Here is a 25,662-nt window from a genome sequence, read left to right as displayed (position 1 = left end):
GATCACCGGTGGGGAAAATCCCCCCCTTCTCTGGTTCACATTAGAACTCATTGACCTCCCTCACAAATACCCACAAAGGCGGTAATTAGTTCACAAATAGGAAACGAGGGCTCAGTTCCCCAACTTATGCAAAACCTCAGCCGCTTTGCCACGCTGGATGCCCATTGTGAAAACATCATTTATTTGATGTGGTTGTGCTTTTCCTTGGCTTGTCCGTGAACCCTGCCCAGCAAAAGGCGATTGATGGCCCACAGCCTCTATGCTCCCAGTGCCCACAGAGTTGGGAAAAAGCTAGTTAGCATTCCTCCATCCACATCCTACACACAGTGATCTTACAGCACGCAGCACTAAGTATCGGTAACATCTAACATCTATACAAGGCTGCATTTTGGTTCTTCTACTCGTTTTTTCTGGATGATTGTGGTGATGAAGCATTTTAACTAATGTCTCATGCCAACCGTTCCGCAATAGAGAGATTTTGCTCACCTCAACCCCACGTCTTCCAAAGCCCATGCAAATGAACCATTCTGCTCCCACTCAGACATTGTCAAAACCCAGCAGATATCCCTGTCACAATGCTATCTGTGTGGAGGTCTCCTAGCATCAGAGACCAGCTCCAAGGAAAACAGACCCATCCTTTGCTGAAGCTTACCAAGTCACTGCAAGAAACAGCCCATGGCACCTGGAGTACTGTGCTCAATTTTGGAAAAAAATGAGCTCCAAATGAGCTCGATATTAGGAAATAAATCTTCTCCAAAAGAGCGGTGAGGCACTTGCACAGACTGCCCAGGGAGGGCATCTCCACTGCCCCTGGAGATGAAGAACCTGGGAGATGTGGCACTGAGGGACACGGTTAGTGGGCATGATGGGGATAGACTGAGGTTGGACTTGATCTTTGTGGATTTTCCAACCTTAACAATTCTATGATTCTATGAAAATGCTAATAGACAGAAGAAGTATAGCCATAGAATTAATTGAGAAGGATTAAGCACCAGACTTTGCTACAGATTCTGGATTTTAGACACATCAACCTCACAGTGCCATGAGCATGCATAGCCTTCCTCTGCCTTCCCTCCACCAAGTGCATTAGGAAACAAAGTTTGACTTGGTCTCTGCAGCAATTAGTATGATAAGACCCCACTTTGAGCTGCAGCTGCTCAGGTCAAATAAACAGGGGCAAAAATAGTTCCAAATGATTTTTAAAAATGACAGAAAGCAGCCTGCTGAGATGGAAAGATTTCAACACAAACAACTGGAAATATGCTGGAAGTCAGGACATCTAAGTCAGAAGAGCAAACCCCGTCCTCAGAAGAGAATCACACTGCATTCCTATACACATCCTCTGCTTCCAAAGAACAAAAACACCATGAAGCAGCTCAGCAAGAGAAGCGTGCTACTACTCAGAACAAAACCGAAAATGGTTATGTTTGTTTATTAGATTATGGTGTTAAACTCATTTGTTCATCGCTAAGAGCTCCTGACGAGAGTTGACACAGGCTTTTATTTACTAAAGGAGGCTGTTGTGAAGGAGTCCTACAAATGAGTTACATCACTGGATGTAAATTGCTTTCTCTCTGCCTGTTGTGGCACAGTACAACTAAAACAAATTTTGGTTTTCGTCACAAAGCACCATAGGTCATCATAGCTTTCTTCCAGAACAAGCAGCTAAGGAAGATGGGGACAGCACCCTTTCTTGTCACCAACCAAGCCCTCCCTGCGTCAAGTGATGACATACAAAACACTGCACAGATCAGAAAAACGACCTCCCAGAGCTCCTGACTGCCAAAGGACTTCCTCCAGCTTCGGAAGTTACAGCTAACAGTTTTTAAGCAATCTCAGACTTATCTTTGCTTCTAATTGTTTTGTTGTTTGTTGTTTTCCCACTTTGAGGGTAAATTGAAATCTGAACAGTCAGAGGAAACATGACGTGCTGCTGCCTTGGCTTGAATGTCAAAGCCAGCAGTGGCCCATGCTGCACAACATCTGGAAGACCTGGATCCATCCTGCCAGCCCAGCATGCAATGGAGAGAGACAACAAAACCCTTGCTGCAGCTGGAGCATCTCGTTCCATGGTGGGGTCCACGTTCCTGCAAGGCATCCTCTTCTCAAGTCTGCTGGCTGCCTTGGTAGATTGGAACAGAACCACCCAGTGGAAACATGAACATACAGCTCTCATAGATTAACTGGACAAGAAAATGTAAGCTGATTTCCAAACTGGCTCCTGCAGCTCCTCCCCTCCGTATGTAGCTCTTAGAAATCCACACTTCCAGGCTAAAGCAGAACACGTGTCTTTATCAGATATGTCACTGTTTCCAGCAATATGAACAGCACGGGCTTGCTTTCTTTCTTCTGTTGCAATTAGTCAATGCTATTGGGAAGCTATTGGGAATCCAGATTTTCTTCATGCTGTAGTCTTCTTTCTCGTTCACGAAGCTTGAATATAAAATTACATCCTTAATCCTTGAAAATTACTCAAGATAAAATCAAATGCTGGACAAACAGAATTCTTCTCCGTTTTCTTCTTTCCAAGTAACTAATGCTCAAAATCTCCATATCTAAATATAGATTTGTATTTCTATATAAATACATACAGGTTCACATATATATTTACATATGGTGGCAGTGGTCTTTGTGGATGAAGTTTGGTTCCTTTTTCTCCTATGTGCTGTAAACTTGACACATCTAGCAAGATCATAGAAGAGAAATGGGATTACGACAAAACAAAAAATAATGGAGGTATCAGGAGATGCTCTACATCTTCTCTACAGTGCTTTTGAGTAGCATGGAAAGCAGAAGGGAAAATATGATACAGGCTCTCTTCTTTGAGGTGAACTTCACCCTACAAGACTGATCCACAAGCTTTCCTGACCAGTGAACATTTACCAGTACCTCATTATTAAACACATTCACCTGTGCAGTTATCATCATATTCTAACCAGAAATGCTTTAAAATTCACTTTAAAACTTTTTACTTTAAAATTTGCATAATTCAGCAAAGTAACTGAGCTTCCCTTACATTGGTCTCCTGGCAGCACAGAGACCCCTAGTTAGGAAACAACTTGCTGAGCTAACTTTTTAAGTAATGATGTTTATGTTTTCTATAGCCCACAAAATCTAAGCATCCCCTTAACCCGCTCTACTCTTTGTAAGTACCTGTACTGGTTTTGGGGAAAACACATCTCTCATCTTACACTCCCTACAAAGATGATCATGATATTGTAGTTATTTGAACTTCTGACCATTCTGAGAAAGCAGTCAATTCCACAAGCAGTTTTGCTGTGACTGTGCTGAGCATAAGGTGCCTCCCTTCCAGACAACAAGTCCTAGGGTCTGGCAGCAGCCCAGGGAAACAGCAGAAACCAAAAAGGGGCCCATGCAGTGCAACACACACCAAAAGCAGGGTCCATTATCTGGCGGAGGGACACCCGGGCGAGATTAATTTCAGCTTGAGTTAAAACTTTTATCTATAACCAAGGCTACAGAAAATGAATTACTGAAATATTTGTGGATGTTGTTAAAGAGAAAAATGTGGAAGAAAATTAAAATCTTCTGCACAGATTGTGGTTTTCTTGGAAAGGCCAGAGATTGTATTCTTGTAGAAAACGTTGTGGGGAAAAAAAAAAAGATAAACTGTAGTAACATACTGCTCAAGCTTCAAGGCTGGACTTCTGGAATCTCCACTCTGAGGTTCAGTTTTCCCTCAAAGCTGCAACTTGGACAATTCTGGACAAAGAATTAAATTGAGTTAGGTTAGGAATTTCTCATGATTTTCTTTCTATCCCAATCTTACTGCAGGAAAGCACAAATCCATTCTTTTTCAGATTGGTGACTGATCTTCATTCCAAATGCCCACTCCAGAATTAATAACATCGAAGAAAACAATTAAAATGGATATACTGTTTGAATGTGTGCTCAGGGAGCAAGAGAAGAGTCATCCAAAGTGACTGCCTTACAGTTTCATGCAGTTCTTTCAAAAGCTCTGTCCTAGAGGAATTAGATACTCATAGTTGGGTTTCTTTGATGAAAGACACCCAAGTGAAGAATACCTTATTTAATGAGAAAATAGAACATTTAGGTACTGGGTCTGTAAAAAAAAAAAAAGCGAAGTAATCAAAAACAACGTAAGAATGATCTGAAATCAGCCAATATTAATTTACAGAACAGACCTATTATGAATTTGAAAACACTGACATAACAAGGCTGTAAAATCCAATACCACATCTAGACAAAGTTTAGATGTGGCTGTTGAAGAGCGTGTAATAAACAGTGCTCCCTGTTTGCAAGAAACTAATGGATTTACTCTAAACCCTTATCAGGTCACATATATATCACGTCATGTCATGGTGATTAGCATCTCTCTTGATTAAAATCTTTAATTCCGGTGGATTTAGATGGCTGCTTTGAGAGCCATCACATGAGAGCCCGAGGCTGGATGTGAGCACCAGCACAGAACAGCAAGCTGCGATCTCAGCACTGATATCTACCCGAGCTTTTGGAAATGTTGCAGCTAAGATCACCTGGCCAAGATGGGAAAACTAAGGTGTGCGTGAGGCCAGCCGGCAAAATTTCCAAAGCAACAGTTCTGCACTTATCAGGAGAAGGAAGATAAAATCTACTTTGGCTCCCCTTTACTATATATTTAACAGTTGCAAGAGAAAAAATCAGATGACTGCTTAAAGCTTGGGATGATGCATGCCATCTTCAAGCTATTCTTGAGTGAAATGTTTAATGTTTCATGTGGTTTGGAAATGGCTTAAATTCCCTGCTGAATTTTTCATGCCCGTACACAATTTAGTCTTTATCAAAAATTCTCCTTCAATTATGTACTCTGCAGAAAATGCAGAAATTCTTCTGAAGGATTCTGGGTGACGCAGTCAGTTGCATTTGTACTGCTTCGTTTTTTCCCCTTTTTTTTGCTTGCTGCTTTTCCTCTGGGGTTTGCACAAAATATCCCTCCTCAGATATGCCCACTGCAGCTATCTGCACTTCACCATTTGTGCTACTCACAGGAAATCACCACCGCTTTTTCTCTCCATGCCTATATTTTAATCGAGGAGAATGGGAAGACAGACGAGCACTGAAGAGGGGAGAAAAGGTTGCAAACTTCTGTGCAGACCCTGCATTTCAGCACAACACAGAGGGTATTGTAAGACAGTTTTGTGCGATAAGACATCCCTATGAACTCGTAGCTGCCCTCCAGTGCCATGTGCCAAGCAGTACGTGCTAACGGCACCAACTCGGGTTGTTTTGTCCTCTGAACACCTCCACTTTGCTGAGCCTACATCCCCCAGGCTTCCAGAAATATTAACATAAGTCACATGCAAATATTATGTTAAAGAAACTATCCCCATAGTTCTATTTCTGGAGGTTCTTAAACAAAAAGCTTCCCTAAAATACGGGAACAGGACCTATATTATCTCTTCATAAAAGAAATACACTTCTAGGCTTCAAAAATAATGAGTAAACAGTTCAGACTTCCTTTTATACTGTAAGATTTCCTTCCCATAAGATGCAAGATATATTGCCTCAAGGGGAAAGCAGCTTTAAGAAAAGGAAGCTATGTGTGCCAGAATTGTTCTCTTCCATTATTTGCAACATCCTTTCTCCCTCCAATTGTTTTAATAGTTCTGGTCACCAAAGTACCTGCAGCAAAACACCAAACCCCCTCAGCACAGCATCTCTCTGCCAAGATCCCCAAACAACCTCTGCTCCTCCTGAATCTCACAAAACATGCTTTCTGCACACATTCCCTATAAATTTCTGGTAGAAAAATGGCTTTGCTAATAGGCTTCCTTTCTGCTGTTCCCACTGGAACAACACTTGAGGAATGGATGTCTCACCAGTAATCTCCCACTTACGTGTATTTTTGAGGAACTTTGTTGAATAGAAGGGTGAAGGAGGGGAAAAAAAGAAAAAGAAAAAAAAAAAAGAAAGAGAACACATTTAGTAATAACCAGTTACAGAGCATGAAAAGAACAAATGTGGTGTCTGAAGTTCCTACACGTGACTCAGAGAAATTTTCCACTTGCACATGCTAACATGCAGCACAGACTCAGCTACGCACATAGGTTCGATTGCAGGCTTAAATGGGACATCCCATGGGGCCTTACAAAGCATGTATCAAATTGGGCACTTGTTGAAATGCTTTGCTAGGCAAAACGATCAGTTTACCTACTTTCCCCAAAGCCTCTACTGAAATGAGGCTGAATGGCTGCACTGGTCCATCCCTGGAGATCCCCAGTTCTTCCTCAAAGCATTCATTTACTGGGATTTCACTCTTGTACATTCAGCTGTGGAGAATCAGTATGGGTGTCGTGGTTTGGACTGGAATAGAGTTAATTTTCTCCATGCCGGCTCATATGATCCCATGCTTTGGATTTTTGATGAGAATACTACTGATAAGACAGCAACGTTTCAGCTGTTGCAGAGCAGCGCTTGCACAGAGCCAGAGGCCTTTCTGCTTCTTGAGGGACACGAGTTAATGGGCATGGTGGTGACGGGCTGACGACTGAAACTGATTATCTTAGTTGTCTTTTCCAACCTTAATAATACTATGATTCTCACGCTGCCCTGCCAGAGAGGAGCTGGGGATGCATGATGAGCTGGAAGAGACACAGCCAGGACACTGACCCAGACTGACCAAAGGGATGTCCCATACCTAATAATGTCATGCTCAGCAGTAAAAGCTGGGAGAAAGAAGGAGGAAGGGAGAACATCCAGAGCAACAACAATTGTCTTAACCTCCAGGAAGGAAACTGGGACTGAAGAATCTGCCTGCTAGAAATGACAGCACTACCAGAGGTGATAACAGGACCACAAATCCCCACCACTGACCTACTCCATGCACCCCAGCAGGGTACCAACCATCTCTGCAATTTCTCTTACATTCTCCTACAAGAGGAATAATCACTCCAAATCTAAGCAGAGGAGAATCCAGGGTTTCCCTAAAACAAAAATGACTTCATTTCAGACAATAGGAATCTGCTGCTAGAAGGCCTGAATGGAGTTGCTAAAAATAAGCACATATTCCCAGTCTTTCTTCATTCCCTCCCTGAAGTGAAATGATCAAGAGGATTAATTTTAGAGTATGCACAGTTTTAATGTGAAAAAACTCAAGCTGCATCTTAGCTTTTAAGCAAAGACCAGATGGAAAGTCTATCATTAGAAATGCCAAAGGGAGAACACACTCAAAGTTCGCTCCAGGATGGAAAGGTCATTTCTAGTCATCCTTGTTTTAAACGTTCTCAGAAGCACTCAAACTTCTGTAATAACATGGTTTTCTTTCAGTTTATCAACTTGGTTTCCTTCAAAACAAAAAACAAAAACCAACCAACCAAACAAAAAAACTCCAGAAGAAAACAAAAACCACCAAACAATACAAAAGACAGAATCTTTAAAAGAAGGTGCCAACTCTCTTTTTTTTCATCTACACAGCAAAGAAAATTGTTAAATGTTTAATGAATTACTGTTTAGATGACGAGAAATGCCACAAAGATGATCTGTTGATCCCAGACAGGGTTGTTTACTTAGAGCTTCTTGGGGAGATTGACTACACGATCATCAGCAGGCAGCATGGCGGTGAAGCCTGAGAAGATGCATATGGTTCATCAAGTCCCAGTGTTGATGAAGAACGTGTCAAACTGGTGGGATACAGACCAGGTTTCACCAATGGGCTCAATGCTATCACCTAAAGCCCCAGCATCAAGTATATTCCATGTGACCGATGTAAATACACTAGCAGATGTATTGTAACTACGACTGCTTGCAAGATCTGAGAAGCTCAGTGAGGAGCAGCTTGGATATTCGGAGAAATTTATTCTCAGAAGGTGTGGTGAGGCATTGGCACAGGCTGCCCTGGGATGTGGTGTAGTCACCATCCCTGGAGGTGTTCAGGAACTGTGGAGATGTGGTACTAAGGAAGACGGGTTAAAGGCCCTGTTGGTGTAAGGTGGACAGTAGGACTGGATGGTCTCAGAGGTCTTTTCCCACCTTAATGATTCTGTGAACACAATGGTGCTAAAGATGTCTCTGTAACTCCAGTGGCTCTCAAGTAACGAGGAGGAGGAGGCATTCTCATCTGAGTCATTAGGAAGCCTGACGATAAGTGCTCAGAGCTTTACTCCAGTTGCTACTCACATAAAAGCTACAAACACACAGCTTCAACTGAGACATCACTAGCCACTGGTCTCCACTTGCCAGCTCTGAAACAATTTTTCCCCCACTGAGATAAACCCACAGCTGAAGTACATCCGTGTCCCAGCGCAGATTAACCCCAATAAGAACGGGAACTGGCTAAAGCTGAAAGTGCCCTTGCAGGCAGTACCTTTTTTCAGCTGTACTGGGACAACTTTGACAAGAAGGATCTGGCTACAGTTAATTTGCCTTTGTGCATAAATAACAAACAAGATCCAAGACAAGCTGCATTTACAGAAAACCACTCGGAGGAGCCATTGCTGACCAAACTTTGCAGTAGCTGGGCTGCACAAGTGCCTGAGTGAAACGTCACCTGCAGCATTGCTCAGCAAGAGACAATAAAACAAACACAAGACTGGGTTCTCAAATACCATGCTAAAATTTTGGGGCTCACAAAGAAATGCTTTGTTATTTATCAGCCATTTGCAAACAGCAATTATCCTGCATAAAATAATTAACACAGGGGAAGCAACAGAATGCTCCAAGATCTCTTCAGAAACCTATTTAAAACACTCCCCCATTTTAATCATTTACGATTTGCATTAGAGAAGAAAACAAAAAGGTAGGAAATTTGAGGTGATCAAACCTTCCCTCATCCCCACAAATACACATTCTCTGCCTTCCAATAGACTTGACTAATCATTTTTCTAAGTAGCCAAAAGGTTTTGCAATTAAATGCTTATTTATATGAGAAGCATCTTTCTGCTGTCTCTGATGCCTCATGAGTTTTATGGCTCCTCTCAAAGAGCTTTCAATGCTCTGAGCATGACAAAGCCAAAACTGCTATAAGAGAAAGCTGCATCCCAGTGACAGACCGAGTTCCCGGAACCTTCATCACCAAGCAAAGCAAGAAAGTAGGAGAAAATAAATGAGAAAGGGGGACTTCGACAGCTAAGATCAGAGCCGCTTTGCTGGGCAAATTTGGTAGCAAAACATCTCTGGATGCAGTGTGAACTGAGCATACTAGGGCAGGTACACAGGCATTAAATAAATGGAGCCTCACAATTCCCTTCCAGAAAACCCATGTTTGTGTTGACAACTGAGCTTTCGCCTGCCAAAATGTGACCTTTAGGCCCTGACCTTTAGGCCCTGGTTTTCTAACTTGTGTTCCCTCCGCCTCCAGTTTCACAGGTGGAATTCATAGCACTTTAGCTTCCAAACAGTTGGTGGTATACACCAAACACCAGTCCGTGCCTTATCTCACTGGTTCTTAAAATGGAATATTCTTGCTCTGGAGACCCATGCCGTGCCATGTCGGTCGGTCAACTTACAGATGCTGGACATGCCATATCTCTGGGGAAGATCAAAGCCAAAAGCTCATCTCTCAAAATAGTCACCGTGCTGCTCCATTTTTCTCTTTTATTTATTTCCCCACCACAGTTACATAACGCATTCCTGATGGGGCAAAAAGGATAATTAGCAAGAGCACTTTCAGACACATGCAAGCAGGCACAGCCAAGCTTGAGAGTAAGCACTATCATCACATGGGAAGCGAGAAGATGATAGTCTTCCCATCGGAGGAATAATAAGGAAAATGGACCCACCATTAGTTTGTCTCAGGAACGCATCAGGAAAGCACCAAATACACAGAGGGGAAGTGCAATAATTCAGCAGTTATTTAAGAAGCCCGACTGTGATTGTAGGGAAGAAGAGCTCAGCTGTAATCATGCATCACAGCTCTCGCCTTGGGTCAGCTGCTAAGTTTGAAGTATTCTCTGTCTGGCCAACAAGGGCAGTTTACAGGCCTGGAGAAGTATTTTAAATATCAGAGTTTTCAGACTCAGCCAAACGAATCATTTCCTCTAAAAAACTTTTGTCCCTAACGAGGGAAGTGAGCAACCCAACAAAACTTAGAGATATGATGGCTGGAGACCCACCACTCCAACCTCCTGCTGCTGGGGGGTCATTTCCCCCTACCAAGGGACATGTCTTGCTCCTACAAACGCAGGCTGAGTGCTGATGTGCTAGGAGAAGTCAGTCAAGCATTCCCACATTAGAAATCCAACAGCCTTTTCTGCTGTAGAGGAGGATTACAGGCTTACATTCTGCAGGACCACTGTTGGCAGGGAAAACGGGATCAAATGAATTTAATCCAAACTTAAAGCATAAGAATAAGGAGCCTCATTGAATGGATTAAGCAGGAGACAAACATCCTGTAACGCCTCATACATTACCTGTTACGACTGTGTGGTCTCACATCCATGTTGACAGTGGAGGAGATGCAGGCCAGCTGTGATTTTACCTGGGTCATGCTTTTTTCATGCCTTCCCTCGTCTGTATAAATTCATTTTTACATAAGACAGCTGTGTCAAACCTGAGCTCCCAATGCAATTTTCCTTCTATGCTTGCAGAATGAATTCAGGCCCTTCTTTCCCTTGGGCACCACACAAGGAATTACAAAGTGGCTTGGTTTGTGCCCAAATGGAGCACGAAAAATCAGTGCAAACAGTGGTGTCAAAAAGCACAAGGAGTCAATCACAAAATCAAGATCTATGAGAATCTCAGTCCCAGGACAGTGAAGGGTGGTTATCAGGAACATTTTATCTGTTTGTCACATGAGGCCATTTGATGAGCCCATTGCTGAGATTAAGCACCATTTACCATGAGTTTCAAGGTCTACACTGCACTTCATCCTACACCAGGTCTCCACGCTTTCACCTCTGACAAGACATAAGGGTAAGCCTAAGCAATAGGGAGTCAGTTTTCAAGGCGTTTAATTGCACAGCAGTTCTAAAAGCCAATAGAGAATTAATCATTTTGCAGAAGTTGAGTTCTCCGCCTGCAGGGCTGCTTAGCTGTGTGGAGGAAGTGCATGGTGTTGACTTCCCAAACTAGTCATCATTGTAAGCCCCTGCTCCTATTTATAGATTTGGGGGAAAATTTCCAGGAAATAACGCTTACTGGCACTCCCAAAAATAGCAAAGAAAACTCTTCAATTACTAAACTTTTAAGGAAGAAAGTCTTTCTCCTTCGTGACAAGAAAGCAAAGTAGCAACCTCTACGATCTGCTTGCGAGCGGTTACAATTAATATTGTTCCTTATCTCACTTTTCCCTGACAGCAGGAGATGCTACTCCCAAGCTATTAATTCTGTACAGCTGCAAGGTTGCTTTTTTCTCCTTTCTCTTCTACTGATTGTTTCCAGGATAAGATGCTGAAGTCAGCCCCATCTCAGGAAACTTTAGCAATTCTCTCCTGGAACACGTTTGCAATACAACCCATAGGCCGAGCCAGAGCTCCCACACATGTGCTTGAGCAAAGTCAGTACCAACAGCAGCACAACCACAGCAGTCCCAAACCATCACCTGATTGCCCAGGATTCTGATCTGGGGGAATTTTTGCAGTCTTCATCAAACTGCATCAGTCTGCAGGTTAACCTGCTACCAGAAGCCAATCCCACACAGGGGCGAGCAGATCTCTGCTCAACAAGACGTGCCTTGGGGTCAAAAAGCAGACAAAAGCATAGGAAAGGCACAGACTGGTGGCTGGATGAGTCACCATAGCTACCTGTTCTCTTCTACACATGCAACAGCTTCTGTATGCCTCCTCAAGAGCCAAGAATTAAGCCAGGATTTCTGAAACATTTTCTCCCATTAGTTTCAGTTTTAATGATGCAACTGCAAAACTGGAAGAGATTTGACCATCTTAACCTTACCACTAAATACACAGTGTTTAGTGTTGCTGTTGCTTGGCGGGGCCAAGAAGGCTATCCCAGACACAGACCTCTCTCCCAGTGCAGTGGCACTTCCCATATACCCCATTTGGGAGGATGCAAACTAGCTGACCGCAGAAGGGCAACTTTCTGGGGTAAAATAAATAAATAAATAAATAAAAATCTTTTAAAAGCACAAGATACGAGAGCATGAGGTTCACTCCATCCTGCAAGCGCTCCATTTTATTACAACATCTGACCACGGGACCCTCAGTCCCTGCATGGCTGCCGGGAGGGCTCACAAGCCGTAACACCAACCCTACAAGTTTGTTTTGCACGTGCCACTGTGGAGTCAGGTGATAGAGCAGCACGCTTTGGCCAGCAGTGCCTTGGGAAGCACGCAGAGCGCTCCTGCAGATAGGATGCTCCCATCAACTCCTGCCCGAGACGCGCCGACCTCCCTCCGCCGCCTCCTCCCTGCCATTGTTAAAGGTAATACAAAAATCTGCTACTCATTTTTCCAAATCTCTCTGTTTCAGAAGCTTTTTCCCTTTGTTTTTCTGAGACCAATTAAAAATAAAAGTTTACCAGGAAGATGAAAAAAAAAAAGAAAAAAAAAAAGTGCCTGATATCATTGGATTCAGCCTGTAAGGATCTCACACATAAAAGAATTATGTCCCTGAGCACTTTCCAGCAGACTTTCAGAAAATTTCATCTTTCTACTTCCCTGGCTGGATAGTCTGTTTGAGTAATTTTCTCTTTCTCCTGGGGTTGGTTGCTAAGAGACGCGCTATTACTTCTCTCTCTCTTATGACCCGATTACTATGATCAGCAAAGACAGCGTGCAGACAACAGCCTGACACGGCTCATACAAGAACATTGGGCTCGTTACAAAATGATGGACTGTATTAACACTCTGCAGCCCCTCCGCTCGCCGTGGCCTTTGCAGAGTCTCCAGGCACAACTGGGGGCTTTTACTTCCCCAGCTTCTGAAGTACATGTTCAAGCATTTTAAATCATTGCAGTGGGAAGGGAAAAGAATGGACTTTTACCTCCTGTGTTTTGCTGCCTGTCAGCCAGAGCAGTGTTAATGGATCTGTATTGAGAAACACTCCTTTCCTTCCCCTAGCAGAGAAGTGGCTCAGGAACCATTATTATCCCTATTCACCCTTCTGCAAAAACTTTGCAAACACACAACGTGCTTTGGGTTAGTGCATTCCCTTAGACAACGGCACGTTGTGAAGCTGACACTGACACTTATGGGGCTGAGAGGTGACCCGGTCCTGTAAAGAGTGAAGCTGTATTGCTCTGGATGAGGAAAGCAGCAGGAAATGCTTCCGCCAGAGGTGCACTGTGCTCTCAAGGAAGGCACCATGACTCCCAAAGTTCTCCCAGCACGTACTGAGGTGGCTACAGCCTGGCACTGTGCCTCTGCAGAGGGTTCCAACTGATGGGACTGCTGGGGAGTGAGCCAGGATGGGGACTTGGAGCTCAGACTGGAAAAGCATGTTGAGAGGCACGCAGGGCAAAAAGCTGGGGACAACTGCTGGTCCAAGGTTGGCTAGTATGGAACAGGATGTGGTCAGAGACCTCAAAGATCATCAGTCCTTTGCAAGGTTCATCAAATTGGTTTTATAGAGAGTAAATTTAAACATTACTGAATCTAATTTACTTACCAGACCCCTTCCCTTCCCACTAGCCTGCCCCTATATCTAGAATAGCCATGAACAAATCCTTCACAGTTTCCTAACAGAAACGGCCCAGACATCCAGGTGTCTCCTCTTACAATTCCTTACCTCCACGGTATTTCCCATAAATTCAGTGCTCAACAGAAAAAAAACAAGCTGAGGTCTTACGTCAGCAAGATTTCTACCATGCTACAAAGGAAACCCTTTGTGCCAGGCTTCCCATTATGGTTTGGTCATGTCTAGACTAAACCAAAACCTTTCCTGAGTCATTGTCATCACACGAACTGGAGTGGGAGATGACCTATGAGTCTTTTGCTTAGTCCCCACTCCCAAGCAGCATTCTCCTCCCTGAAGCTGGGTCTCTGCACCATCTGCTCAGCACCCAGAGCAGCTGAAGGGAGATGGGTGCTTCCTGGCACAGAGCTGTGCCAAGGAATTGCTGGATGTGTAGCTCCAGCATCGCGCTCCACAGCTCCTGAAATAGTCTGGGTAAATCCCCAGTCCTCGTGCCAGCTTTTAGAGCACAACTGCTCTTCTGTGGCTAGGACCTTCCAACGTGCACGCTAGTTAACAAGACAGAAAGGGAATTTTGAAGGTAGCGATATCTATTAGGAACCAGACTGGACTCCTGCTCATCCGCTTCTGCATAGCAGCCTCCTGGGGAGCTGGAACTGCAGGGCTCAGGGTCCTGCTCATGGACCCTTGGCTCTCGCACCAACCCACCTTAGTGTGCTTTGCCAAAGGGATGAGCATGTCAAGCCTTGTATATTTAGTCCAAATTGTAATTGTGCAGTGTTCGCTGCCAGAAATGCCTGCTTGTTGGCCACAAGTACAGCTTCTGTGGCTTCAAGAGTTGCTCATTCATTCTTCTAACCTTTTATTAGACCAACCTGTAATATAATCCAATTGACATTTATTGGTTGCTCTGACTTAGCAGTACTCTGTCTGGCCGGGTAAAAAAAGCTTTAGTCAGGAAAAAGGAAAAATATACGTATAGTCCTTTATTATAACAGTTAGCTTTCAGGGCATAAAAAAGCTGCATTGAGTGAGCAAAAAAATAAAAAAAGTTACTTGACTGTTAACTATCATGTAGCAATTGTTTAACAGACTGACATCTGGAGGATGTTAAAATTTTAGATTAAAATAAAATGGACAAGTGCTGCTTGCTCAAATTCAAACTATTTCAGCATTAACACTGCTCTCTCACTTTGGGCACCATAGCCCTTTAGAACTGCACAGAGATCGAATATTATCTTTTAAAAAGTAGGTTTGATAGAGTCAATGACAGATGTTTGCAATCTGAGTTATAAAAAAATGGCTTCTTCCCAATCCAGTGTATGTCAGATCTGTCTTCTTTTTTTTTTTTTTTCCTTCCTTTTTTCGCCCTTTTGCTTTATTCTGCCCAAACTATTGTGGTTCACGGAACAGGCCACTGCAAAGATGAATCACTATTCAATGTTTGAAATAATGAAGTGGAAAAATTAAATATAGTATCTTGAAAGGACAGACAGGAGGAAAAGAAAGAGAGAAAAAAAATAGGCATGGCAGAAAAAAAGAAAAATCTACCTGCTGAGGAGCAGTGTTTGCTTTATGATACCAAATAACAAAGAAAATACAAGTTCGCTCACCAGAATGAAAAACGAGGCTGTGTATTACTTCAAGCAGTTCCCAAATAAGTAGCAATATGTTCCAAAGCCTCTGAAAGTTTAATATTTGTAATTCTAACAAAACATTGTTAATAAAACCTGGTGGCTTGATTTGACATTTTGAGAACTACAGGTAAGTATACTGGTTCAATAACAGTCTTTATGCATCTCTTCTCTTTGCATTTTTCCCAGCGCCATTATTAGAGGGGGTATTTAAAAAAAAATAATGTTCATCCTGAGAGCAAAGCCAGGAGCACAGACCTCCGTGTTTGTCTCCAACAAACAAAATAAACAACACAAAAGCAGACTCAGACACCACAGTCCAGCCCAAGCAGTAACTTCTGGTGAGATGAATGCAACCACAACAGCAGGGCCCACGCAGAGGTGCCTTATTGACACCTGCCATCATGATGAGCCCTGAAATTGGTCACAGTGCTGCGGACACCCATCAGAACACTGTGCCTCCATTTAGTTCTACACATCAGTGGTAAGAGAAGAACCAAGGCAAAGAAGCAGAAGGACACCAGAAAGGGATGCCTACATGGAGGACCCCATCTAAGCAGCACTGACATGCTGCAAGCTATGGAGCATAGTTTCAGCACAGCTCGGCTTGTTCAGGGCAATTTAAACAAATGAGAACCACCACTAGTTTCAAATTGGTTTCACTTGGCTCTTAACCATCAGGGAGGAGGATGTCATTAGAGAGAAATCAATGGAGACTTCCGAAAGGCAGCTCCAAACTGGTTCTCAACAGCCCCCTGGTGAGGAACCTCCCTTTAGTGAGGGAGCCCCCACTTCCCACGTGTTCTGCAGGCTTTGGGGCTCGGTTTGTCCTTTAAATGCTCTTGTAGAATGGGTAGCAAACCAAGAAGAGGCCTGGAATCTCAAGTTCATTTTCCCTGGCTGTATTCTGTAAGTGCCTGTGGATGATGCAGTTCTGACACTAATGAATAAAGCATTGCTTCATCTGGTTCACTTCGTTCAGCGCAAGAAACACACAGAAGGAGAGCAAGGATTTAGAAGGGCTTTAAAACTTTATAATGCTCATTTCAAAAAAGCTTTCTTTAAAAAACAAGCACCAACGTGGGGGCTGTGCTTAGGCAGTCAGGATGATTTGCCACAGCAGCGGTATACCTCTTTATTCCCACAACGTTTTTCAACTCTGCAAGCTCAATCCATGATGGGAGCAGAAGAGAGCCTGAGCATTTCTCAGCCTATTTTCTTGTCCTATCACTGAGATGCTGCCTTATCCCCAGAGCATCAATGATTTTATCAGCTGGTGGCAAAGCTGGATGCAGAGACCAGCAGGTCCCGCTGGAAACTCTCTGGGATGTGCAGGACCCAGTTCAGCCTCAAAACAACCAAATAACAACATATTCCCACGCTTTATGCAGGATGCATAAAGCACGCACAGCTCACACCACGTGCAAGACAACCAGCTTTGTTTCTACTGCTGCTAAATCACATCATCTCCTGTTAGCTTGGCACTAAGCACACACAAACACACCACCAAAGCACAGCTGACCCCCATCTCGCTGCTCGTGAGCGTGAGCCTCCTGCTAAAGATGACCAAAAGGCAATAAAATGCCCCCAAAGCTCACGGGTGGCTCGAAGGAGAGCAGGCATGCCTCTGCCTTCCAGCAGCAGGGATTACTCTTGCTGTGTTATGCAGCAGGCCCAGCAAAGACAACCAGAAAAAAGCAAAAAACCTGCAGAATCTCCCAAGTCAGTCTGAATTTATCCTTTCAGGGCTCTCATCCAAGTAATGAATAGACTCTGGAGCTGTTTAGCTTCTATGAACTGTCAAAGATTGCAGAACAGGGAACAGCACAGCTAAAACACTGAGTGTCTATTCCAATAAATCCATACCCTGGCTTCAAAAATTAGACAGAGCTACCGATAGCAGCTGCTGTAAACAAAACCCACTAGGTATGCCTGCCTACAAGATAAAACAAACAGCACGATAGCTCATGCTCCCAGTCCCTTACAGACACAGCAGAATAAAATTAGCTATTGCTCAGGAGCCTCCACACAGATGAAGAAAGAAAGGGCAGAGAGCGTCAGGACCTGGGAAACCTGCATCAGCCGGGTTCAAGTGAACACAGCATGGTGTCAACTATGTAATCTTGCCCTGGAGCTAGCCCTGATGCTGTGCCTGGCCCCATGAGTTGCAGCCCTCTCCTCCAACTAATGGAGATGGAAAGAAGAGATGATTTAAACAAACAAACAACAACAACAACAAAAATACCTCCACCACAAAACAAACAAACCCATGAAGATCTCAAAGACCTGTGTATGAGTCTCCTGTCATTCATCATGCCTGAAAGTGCTTCAAGGAAAGAAAGCAGAAGGAAAGAGCTTGCTTTAATTCTCGACTCTTCAATTAGTTTCCATTATGGAAACTGGAGGAGGCTCAGGGAAAACCTTATTGCTCCCTCCAGATCCCTGACAGGAGGTTGTGATGGAACGGGAGTCAGCCTTGGTTCCCAGGTTAACAGTGACAAGATGAGAGGTGATGGCTGTAAGTTGCACCAGGGGAGGTTCAGGATGGATATCAGGAAAAACTTCTCCAAAAGAGTGGCTGGGCACTGGCATACGCTGCCCAGGGTGGTAGGGGCATCACAGTCCCTGGAGGTGTTCAAGAACTGTGGAGATGTGGTACTAATGAGCACAGGTTAGTGGGCAGTTCCGGTGGCAAGTAGACAGTGGGACTAAGTGATCTAAAAGGTCTTTTCAACCTTAATGATTTTATGATTGAATCCATTTTAACTGTTTCTGCAGGTATTACGTTCACCACGGTTGGCAATCACAAGGAAAAGGCATCATCAGCACTAGCTAATATTGAATTTAGGAGGAGTCAACAGAATAAACTCAAATGGCTAATTTTGCAAAGCCTGTCCTCAAAGCCTCTAAAAGGCTGACAAAGACAAATGCTCAAATGTTGTGCAATCCCATAAACTATACAGTTGTCATAGGAGGGATGTTGTCTGCACATCCTTTCGTGGCCAGGGTTTGGCACTGTGGCATATGTCTCAGGAATATGCCTGAACAGATGCCTATGAATGAAATATCATAGAATCATAGAAGATCCTGAGTTAGAAGGGACTCACAGGCATAGAATCATAATGTCATTAGATTGAAAAAAACCTCTACGATCATCTAGTCCCATCCCCACAATGCCCTCTAACCCATGTCCTTCAGTGCCACATCTCCACAGTTCTTGTGTTCAAGAGCCAGGGACAACTGAGTCAAACTGCTGACTCCACAGAGGACCCACCAAAATTCAAACCATATATTGCAAGAAAGCTTCATTGTCTTTGACAGCAAAGGGCAACAGATGGAAGCCTTCACCCTTCACCCTTCACTCAGCCAGGTGGCATTTTTCATGCCAAGGTATAGATGCTCTATTCGCTGCTATGGCCTTGGTGATGTTCCTTCCTCGGTGCATTGTCCTCTCCACAAATCCACGGGCTTTACTGTCACTTACTGCTCCTCCCCAGCAATGTGCCCACTGTGTTCCCCTTCTGGCTTTCTCTAGGTGTTCCCAGCAGCCACAGCCCATGGGCTTGATTTGCATCAGTACCACACTACTCCTTGCACTGCTTCGTGTCCACCAGATTGTACTGGGAGAGGAGGGCAAGGGGGAAAAGAGCTCCTGAGGTTATGAAAACCAGCTTGAAACTCAAAGGATGCAAACCAAAGACAAATCACACCACAAAGCCTGACACTCTCACTGCACTCGAGCCATCCAATGACCCGAGGAGATCCAAGTCAGGATTTTCTGAGAATCCAAGGCTGACAATAGACTTCAGTATGGTTTTGAAAACCCCTAGTTCTGGCCTCACAAGCCCTGGCCCTGGCAGCATCCCAGCAGCACTCGTTTCAGAGCGCCTGCCAGCCCTCCTCCCCATGCCATGGAGCATGTGAGCTCCCGCCAGCACTGAAATACCAATTTTAGTGCAAAAACTGGAAAGCAGGAGAAAAATAATTGGGAGGGAAAAGAGGAAGGGCAATGCTTTTAAAGAAACTGGAGAAGAGCCTTCTACTTTCTCTTTGCACTCTTAGCTCAACGCTCAGTGAAGGAGAGCCCAACTGAACTGACAGCACAGCTCTGCTGTGCATATTGCTGGATGGGGTCTGCTGAGGAATGGGGGGAGGAAGCACGCAGCACTAAGCACACATGAGCACTGAGAGGGGAGGGAGAGGTACGGACTGCCAGGACCCATGGCAGGATGATGTCTCACTCATCTCCGGACTCATCTTGCCCCAGCATAGACAGATGTTTTCCTGCTTGCAAACACATCCAAGGATGCTCTATCAAAAAATCATCCTTCACCCCAATGTTCCCACCCAGTGGCTTTTTTAAAGCCACTGCTTGAATGTCTGGATACCGAATTTTCATTTCCAGCCTGGCTCATTTGCTGTTTCCTTCCCACAGACACTTTTTTTTCTTGTACAAAACCACATTCTGCTAGCTCAAACAGCTCTCCTCCATCTGTGGGGTAAATATGGAGCTGTGCAGGCCAGAAGGGATCACAGTGCTAAGACTTCCCAGGATTGAGTCCATGGTGAACAGCAGAGTTTGTACCCTTGGGTTGGACTTACCGAAAACAGACACCAGCAGCGACTCCTCTCACAGAAAAAAAGCACACAGTGATTTGAGCATTGTGATGTGCAGAGGGCTGAGAGGTGGGGGAGCAAAGCATCTCCCTCCCCAAAGTGCCAGGGAGGAATCAGAAGTACAGCTCAGCAGCAAGGGACCATATGGACAGAGCAGGGAGCAGATGAGCCCCAGCACACTGCTATGCCAGCAGAGCTCCTGCTTGGCTCTGAGACCCCGGCACAGAAACTCATCCCTGTCTCCAAAGAGAAAGGCTACACCAGGGCAGGAGGTACAGACCCCAGCACAGCAGCACGCCAGGGAAGGAGCATTTGAGGTGAACAAGGTTAATCTTCCATGAGGTGCTGCGACAGGGAAGGCTAGTGCTAAATCCTCCAGAAATCAAGACCAGACTGCAGCACGTGGAAGTCTGGTCCATAAAAACACAGCTGCACCAGCTTCTCCAGCTAGCTGGGCGGCAGAAACCCGTGCAGCACATTAATCAGGGCTGTGTTCTTATTTGTTATTATTACTACTGCAGTCATACCCCAAGGCCCCCAAACAGATCCCTGCGACAGCAAGACATGGTCTCTGCCCTGATGAGTTGACAAATCCAGCTCAAAACAAGTCTCAGCAAGGCAGCGTGGCAAACAGCAAGGAGGGGGACCAGCACCACCGAGAAAATTGCTCACTTAGCTGGTCTAAACCACGCACGCCTTGACTGCTTCCAGCACATTAAAACGCTCCTGCTTTACAAACTGCCGCCTGTCGCAGCTTTTGTTTTTAACTTTAACTTCTTTTAACCATTTCTAACTCATTTCAAAGTTCTGTTCTGTCAAACAACGGAGGTCACTGAAGAAACAAGCAGGGAGCCTGGAGGAGAGAACAGAGCCATAAAAAGTGAATGAGGCATGGTGGGCTAAATATTTTCTTGCCTCACCTGCCAGATCCCGGAAGCCTCATGTTCTCAGGGTTATATATGGTCGAGCTAATGGCTTTGCACCAGCTGCTGACACTGACCAGCAGTGTGTCACCTTCTGAAAATGGATTAGCCTAAGCTGCTGGTACACTGTCACATCACTGAGCCGATCCCTGATCAAGTCTCCACTATCCCTTATTTCTTGCAAGCCCATCAGATGATGCTAGCATCTCTAAAAGTCCAGAATCTGCAGAGGCCCCCCATAAGTTCCCCAAATGTCTCCGTTTCCATCAGACCCAGCAGTGTTCACGTGCTTGCAGGACTGCATTCTGTGCATTGCTCAAGAAATGCTGGTGAGGCTCATCTACCTTCCTCGGTCTGCAGTACTGGGTGCTGCTTAGAGGATGTCTCCTTCTCCCAGCTCCAAGGAGCAAAGAATTTTTTAGAAGGTTGTTGGGATGTTCCTGAGTCACTTATAATCAGATCTATAGCAATTAAAGCATCAACAATTAAGGCACAGTGACATTTCTGGCTGATCAACAACAGTTTTCCTGAGGAACCAAAGTGTCACTTTTCATTATTATCTTAAATTGTAGAAGAATTTAAAAAATAAAAATTTCCCACTTCACTTGAAAGTGACATTTCCATCTCAATTCAGAAATGGATTATTTTTACTTTTTTTAATTCCAAATGTCTTTCCCTCCATCTTCATTGCTAATGTTTTGTTACTGAAGGCAACAGAACAGGTGCATATGACTGAGTTTTCCCCTCCAACACATATTCTTTTTTCGTTACGAGTTCTCTGAAGTTAAGAGTGGCAGAGGAAAAAAAAAATGAAACAAGTGAGCCTTCTCCAACTTCCTACTAGATGTCCTTAACTTTAGAAAATTGCTTAAATGAGAGATTTAATATTGCTGTTTTTCTTTCTCCTTTCCATTATCATGTAGCCTTCCTGCACACATTCTGAAAAAAGTAGAAAAAGGGGAAAAAAATTACAGACAACTTTTGCCTTATTACACTCAATACAAAAGAGGGAAAAGTGAAGACGGTACAAAGAAGAACAGCCACAACTGAAAATCAAAAGCTGATTTGGCAATTTTCTTGAGTACAATGGAGCCAAGTCTTGAGTACAATACCCAAGTTTATCCCTTTTTCCATGTGTCCACAGAACAGGAACCCAACTCCTACACTTGCTGCTCAACTGCATGAAGAGAGCTGGACTTTAAAAGCAGGAGACAAAGTGAGGCCAGTGGACGGTGACTGGAAAGCTTTTGTTTCACTGACAGAACATCTTCAGAGGCTACTGCAATGGTCGCATAAATATCTACATAGTTATGCCACTAATTCACCTCATATTCAAGAGCCTGCCACAACAGAGGAGAAACAGTAAAACTGAATCAAACCAACAGGCAAGAGACAAAACATGTTGAGACACACTCTGCCAAATCCATCCATCTCTACCACATCCCCAGCTCAGTGCCATGTTTGTAGAGAAGTCCCATTGTGCTGGTGCAAAAGAAAAACAACATTGAAAAGGGTGTTCAAGCTCCAGCTTCTTGGATTGACGTGTACAGGCAGACATGAAACAAGCAAAACTCCTGGAAAAATATCAGTTTTAAGGAAAGGAGACTTGCTTACAATAAAACCAAAGAACTGCTGTCCCCCTGCTCTCCCCTAGCCCTGCACCATTCAGGAGGACAGCTTGCCAGAGGGTACAAGGTTCTTTCACATTCTTATTGATTGATTTGATCCCACAAACTCATGAACCAAGAGTTTGTCAAACACAGTTCGTGTTAGAGGTCAATATCCCTGAATACGACTTCTGTGGATCCTTCCTAAAAAAAAAAACCCACACACCAATGAAACAAACAAACAAAAAAAACCCACAAACATACTCACCATCACCTCCTGGTTGCTTGTATGGGTTGTACTTTGGTTTGGGGGCAACAACGGGTGCAAACTTCTTTGGCGTCTGTTGGGTGGACACTGAGATGCTGGGAGTCCCAAAGGCATGAGTGGTCTCCATCCTTGCTGTAACGTGACCAACAGGCTCGTTGGTACTCTTGGGCGGCAGCCAGGACGGGTGGGACATGGTTCAAATCTGAGAGGAAAACAAGAACAGCACGTACATTAGGAATTCAGGCTGGGGGACCAGCAGCTGTAAACCCCCTAAATGACTTACTAAATTACAACCACAAAACCATTTCATGAGAATTCAGATACAAACTTGTCTTTCTTTGCCCGGCTGGTTGAAATCACTGATCAGTTTGTTTTGGTGTCTGCTAAAGTGTTGTTATTTTCCTCTTCAAACTGTTGAAGTTGAGGCAGACCAATGCACCAGAGAAGCTTATCACTCCTGTTGCCTGTTCAGCACGACAGTCATAGATTTGACTTCCTCCTGCTAGGATTTGGTGAGTACATTAACGTACAGCGGCGCGGTTGCTCTGGGAACAAGTGCCATTACAGGTGGGCAGACACACGCTTCCAAAATACAACCTTTAGCATTTCTCCACATGACATTTATGGCCCCAAATTCCACTGTCTTTCACTTAAACTTTAAAGAAAAAGGATTTCAAAAGCAGCTAATCTTCCTTGATGCCTCCATTTCTGAATGCCCAAATTAAGGTATTTTAAAAGCAAGTCAATTTTGAAAAAATGCCAGAATTCCACAACCACTGACAACCAGGCTCCTTTTAGACATCTCCACTTGTGTAACAGAAAACAAAGGCAGCCCAAACCATTACTTATTTATGAAGATCTTGGCTTTGGTCTCTTAACAGCCTACATCACTTTTGAGAACTGGACTCAGACGCTGCTGAAAATGTTTCCCATAAAGAAAACCTGTTCATAATGGGCTGAACCGCAACAAACAAGCGCTCTCCACCACATACCAGCCATAGCTGTTGGGTAGCAGCAATGGGCCTACAGCAGCACCACGTCACCTCCCTATGCTGGTTCTGAGCTGCAGTAAGGAAGTGAAGACCCTGCATGGACAAAAGCTACTGCTAATTTTGGAGCCCTCAAGTGTCTGTCCATGCTCTGCTTTGGTGTCAGCACACCTCAGGGTTCTGGAAACCAGAAGCAGCTGGGACTTGACCTGGAAAGATTTCTTTACATCAGAAAGCTTGGAAAAGGATTGGTGCAAGAGAGAGCACTGGGCCTGGGCAGACATTAGCTGACTGCTGTTGCATAGAGGCAGTTCCAGCTGGGCAGCTCCAGTCGGGCAAAGCAAAGGCACCACCACACTTACAAAGAGAAACTCTTACTGCTGCCTGAGCAGAGCAGCACCGGGATTTACCAGTGGGTGCACACAGCTCTCTGAGGTCAGGTTGGGAAAACAAATGAGGGCAGATGAAGGGCGGCCTCTGGCTGGTGGACACCCCCTCAGAGTGAAATCATTACCAAGCCTCACAGCTCTACAGCTCTCAAACTATTCTGATACAGCTCTGCAGCCAGGCACACAGCCATCTATTTGAATGTCTCAAGAGAAGGCATTTCCAAAGCTGAAAAGTATAGCCACATGTAGACAGCTATAAAGGTCAGTGCTTAAAACCTGCAAGCAGGTGCATGACTGATATCATCACCTTTGCCACCTACCATCAAACATGGAGACCAAATATCTTCTCACTGATAATAAGCAGGAATGCATCTACAAGAGCATGTCCCACCAACCTGGGCATATTCATGGTGCCACAAAGCTAACATTTCCACGCACACATGTTCTCAGAAAAAAAGCAACTGTCCCCTATATTACATGGAATATTTAGGCAGGAGAAAAGCACATTTGACAACGTAAGTCTGTCTAGAGAAAAACAAAAAAGTAGAGATCCCCTTCGTTTCCCCTTTCTCGTAGTCTGAGACCAGATGTTACTGGAAATGTCAGGACCAAGTAATTGGGACTTGGGTAAAGATCTGGTTTGCCAGCTCATCCTGCCTTGCAAAGCATCTCAGTTCTATAAGCTTTATGGTGGAGAAAAATCAGGTGAGTCTTGTATTGAACAAGCAGATAAGGCTTTTGGATATAGAACAGAGAAAGTAGTCTGATGGACTCTGATATGGACAGCCTTGTCCCAGCAATCTGCTATTAGACAGTAGTGCTGAGTCAGTGGGGACAGAGGTGGGGAAGGAGCAAGGTCTCCATGTGGCAATGTGGAAATGGTACCTCCAGCTATCAGCAGTGCTTGTTAAAACTGACGTATACAGTGTGTGCCTCCTCCAGCCCAGTAAGTTACCTCCAGGTAACAACCTTCTTACTGGAGGATTCAATTGTACTTAAAGACTGCAAAGAAAAGCCAGTCCTCATGTCCGTCCCAAAACTAGGAGACGGGCAGTTTGTGGTCCTCTTCTACCTCCACTGCTCTTTGTGTGCCAGAGGAACTGCCACATGCCTCAGCACTTCCCCACCAGGCAGCGTGGCTGCTGAAGGTCACAGACTTTGCAATCCCTTCTGCTGAAGGATGAGCCCATTGCATTGGACATGTGATACCAGTGAAAGGAACCACTGGGACCAGCATGGAGGGGCTGGCTACAAATGAAGACTGTGGCAGGAGCACCCTGCAGACAGACGAGCATCCAAGGCCAAGGTGCAAGGACAGATCTTACCACCCTCCCAAACACGGCTGCCAGCTGACCTCACACTGACAGAGCAGAGCATCATTCTGAAAGGAAGAAGTGAAAGGCAGGTCTGCCCCTCAGGGCTGTAGAGAAAACCAGCCACGACAGGCAGGATGGACTGCACTCCCACTGCCTGGTATTTCTCATTACCAACACCAGCCTCACCGGACACAAAAAACGCCACCAAAACACTAAAATTCACCTACCTGGCCACCTCTTCCTCTCACATCATTCAAAAATGTAACACATGACAATAAGTCTCAGGCAACTATCTAGGCTTAAGAGCAGAAGTCAGTGTGGGCACTCAGCCTTAAGAGTTAAACAGGACACTTTGCTCTCTTATTATATTTA

General features: G+C 44.5%; 1 protein-coding gene across 5 annotated transcripts in view; it reads right to left on the bottom strand.

The window, feature by feature from the left end:
* LOC122161492 (LIM domain containing preferred translocation partner in lipoma) overlaps positions 1 to 25,662 on the bottom strand; it is a 320,970-nt gene that overhangs the window by 187,868 nt on the left and 107,440 nt on the right. For all 5 annotated transcript variants that reach the window (XM_042820970.1, XM_042820969.1, XM_042820974.1 and 2 more), the window contains exon 5: positions 22,597 to 22,798. In XM_042820970.1, coding sequence (XP_042676904.1) covers positions 22,597 to 22,789 — 193 coding nt within the window. In that variant the 5' untranslated portion in view covers positions 22,790 to 22,798. The remainder of the gene's footprint in view (positions 1 to 22,596; positions 22,799 to 25,662) is intronic.

This window comes from Centrocercus urophasianus, unplaced genomic scaffold (genome assembly GCF_019232065.1).
Source record: "Centrocercus urophasianus isolate 14NV4802_14NV808 unplaced genomic scaffold, USGS_Curo_1.0 seq_19, whole genome shotgun sequence".
Classification (NCBI taxonomy): domain Eukaryota; kingdom Metazoa; phylum Chordata; class Aves; order Galliformes; family Phasianidae; genus Centrocercus; species Centrocercus urophasianus.
Note: the sequence above shows the minus strand (reverse complement) of the source record. Positions and strands in the feature narration are given on the sequence as shown.